This window comes from Dryobates pubescens, chromosome 9 (genome assembly GCF_014839835.1).
Source record: "Dryobates pubescens isolate bDryPub1 chromosome 9, bDryPub1.pri, whole genome shotgun sequence".
Taxonomy (NCBI): domain Eukaryota; kingdom Metazoa; phylum Chordata; class Aves; order Piciformes; family Picidae; genus Dryobates; species Dryobates pubescens.
The window spans coordinates 36,911,369-36,913,985 of NC_071620.1; the positions used below are offsets into that span (position 1 = coordinate 36,911,369).

A 2,617-nucleotide genomic window follows, 5' to 3' on the forward strand; every position below is an offset into this window, starting at 1 on the left:
GGGGAAAGGTATCCTTGTAAACAAACTGGTGGCAGGCAGATTAATCTTGGAGAGGGCATTTAAATGCAACCTGCTGTCTGCGGTACCTCCACCGTCCTTTAAAGCTGATCAATCCTGATAACTTGCCTGTCTCTACAAACTACACTTGTTAGAGCTGTGCTCTTCAATGGGAGAAGTGCTTGCAATGCCCATTTGCAACTGTATTCTGTTTAATTAGTCAGCGCAGCCAGTGCTGCAGGGATAGATCACTTGCCTTTAAAGATTTGAGAATGTTAATAGTACAGTAGATCATTTTAATTATTATTGGATTAATGTTGTGTCTCGAAGAACATCTAATGCAAATCACAAGAAATGGCCTGAAGTGACCCAAGGGTTGTGCTTTATTAGAAAAGTAATAGGTCCATTGCTTAAATATAAAGAGAGGTTCTTTCTTCAAATGTCACTCTGCACTGGGCTTCTCTGTGTGTGTACGTGGAAATGAAATCATCTTGCTTCCACTTTGTCCACAGAAGTTTCTGTAGCTCATGCAATAAATGGCTGAGACAGTAGATACGATACCAAGAGATGAAGAGATGAGCCAAAACAACAGTGATGATGAAGACCCATTCTCAAAGCATGATGCCGTAATGGCATCCCCTGGTGGTTCTGACAGCTCTTCATTAATCATCCTTAATGAAGATAAGGGAAATTCAGCGATGCCAGAAAGACTGTCCAGCCTCTCCAGCAAGGCCTTGGCCCAGGCAAAAATCCTGACTGGCCTGGAGATGGTGAGTGGTGGCCAGGTACAGAGGATAACCTCTGGATTGGCTGAATATCAGCAGACCCCTGTAGATACATCATTAAGTGCCTCATCCTACCTAGCAGCGGTCAGTAATCTACAGCCTTTGGACATTGCCCTCCCATGTTCCACAAGCCTCTCTTATGATGTTGACCGGAGCTTGCAGGTGCTGCAGGTCCCAGCGGCACCTGGTGATGCTCCACAAGATGCTATTCCCCTGCCTGGGATAGACCTTGGGGCTTGCCACGTGCAGGAGGCAGGTAGTGGTGCTGGGGATAATGTGTCCCCTTGCAACCTGGGCCAGATTATGTTGATGAAGGCAAAAATAATGGAAGCCTTAGAAAATAAGAAAAAGGAGGAAAAGGAGAAGTACCAGCTCCAGCTGGTTATGTACCGACGACTTCTGCTCTTGCGCTCTATCAGGAGCTTGCACAAGCAGCTGGAGCAGCAGCAGGCCAGGCTGCAGGAATGCTATGGCATGGTAATAAATACCAAGAAAGAAGTGTTGAAACACATTTGCTCAACCTCGCCCTCACCTTCACCATAATCTTGTTGCTGCATGAAGAACTGAGCTTGGTAATGCCAGCAAACTTGTCATTAAGCTTGCATGCCATAGGGGTGGTGTCCTCAGAACCAAGATTACATGCCCATGTGTGCCAAGAGCAGAGAGGAAACAGCAGCAAAGTTAGGGGGGAGCAAGAGGGAAAGGGAAGAGGTAAAGTGCTGCCTCTTGAATTTATCTGGAGGAAACTGGAGCAAGATTGTACCTGTGCAAGAAGCCACCTTGTGCTGAAGCCTACAACTTGGAACTGCGTCTGACACCTGACCTAGAAAAGCCAGTGTGCTTGAAAAGCTGAAGCTCAGGCTTGATTCTATTTACATAGCTGCCTGTTTTTCACAAAACTGGGAAGGGCCTTTATAAATTTGTGACTTCTGTTGTCCTATAAAATAGATTCAGGTTGACCATAAATTATTATGGGAAGCTAGAACAGTCAAATGCATGCACAGGGACACAGGGCAGCTGCCTGAGCCTTATTTCATAGAGTTATAGACTGGTTTGCTTTGCAAGAGACTTTTAAAGGTCATCTAGTCCAACCCTGTTGCAAGGTGCAGGAACAGCTTCAGGTAGATCAGATTGCTCAAAGCCCCATCCAACCTGAACTGGAATATCTTCAGGGATGAGGCATCAGTCACTTCTCTGGGAAACCTATGCCAGTGCTTGAATACTCTGTGTTAAAAATTTCTTTTTATATCTAGTCTAAATCTTCTCTCTCTTAGGTTAAAATCATTACCTCTTGTCCTGTTGCAACAGGTCCTGCTAAAAACACTGTCCCTGCATTTATTATAGCCTTCCTTTAAGTATTGATAGGCCACAATAAGGTCTTCCCAGAACCTTCTCTTCTCTAGGCGGAAAGACCCCAATTCTCTCAGCCTGTCCTTCTAGCAGAGATGTTCCAGTGCTTAAATCATTTTTGTGGCCTCCTCTGAACCTGCTCTAACAGGTTTGTATCTTTCCTGCACTAAGGACTCCAGAGCTGGGTACAGCACTGCAGGTGGAGTCTCACAAGAGCAGAGTACATAGAATCCCTTCTGTCGACCTGATGCTCTCACTGTTTTGGATGCAGCCCAAGATACAGTTGGCTTCTAGGCTAAGTGCACATTGCCAGCTCATGTCCAGCTTTCCATCCACCATTACCCCCAAGTCCTCTACAGGGCTGTTCTTAACCCCATCATCCCTCAGCTTCTATTGGTACTGGTGATATCCTGGACTCAGATGCAGGACGTTGCACTTGGCCTTGTTGAATTCCATGAAGTTCACATGAGCCTCATTTCTCAAGG

General features: G+C 45.7%; 1 protein-coding gene across 1 annotated transcript; it reads left to right on the plus strand.

Annotated features, from left to right (window-relative positions):
• The first annotated feature begins 533 nt into the window (after nucleotides 1–533).
• LOC128897422 (UPF0500 protein C1orf216 homolog) lies at nucleotides 534–1,325 on the plus strand. Its single transcript, XM_054164067.1, has one exon. It carries the CDS (start codon nucleotides 534–536, stop codon nucleotides 1,323–1,325), a length of 792 nt encoding a protein of 263 aa, XP_054020042.1.
• Nucleotides 1,326–2,617: the final 1,292 nt, after the last annotated feature.

Bases quoted from the DNA above. Each gene is read 5' to 3' on its own strand.
- LOC128897422 (XM_054164067.1), top strand. From the start codon at position 534: ATGGCTGAGACAGTAGATACGATACCAAGAGATGAAGAGATGAGCCAA.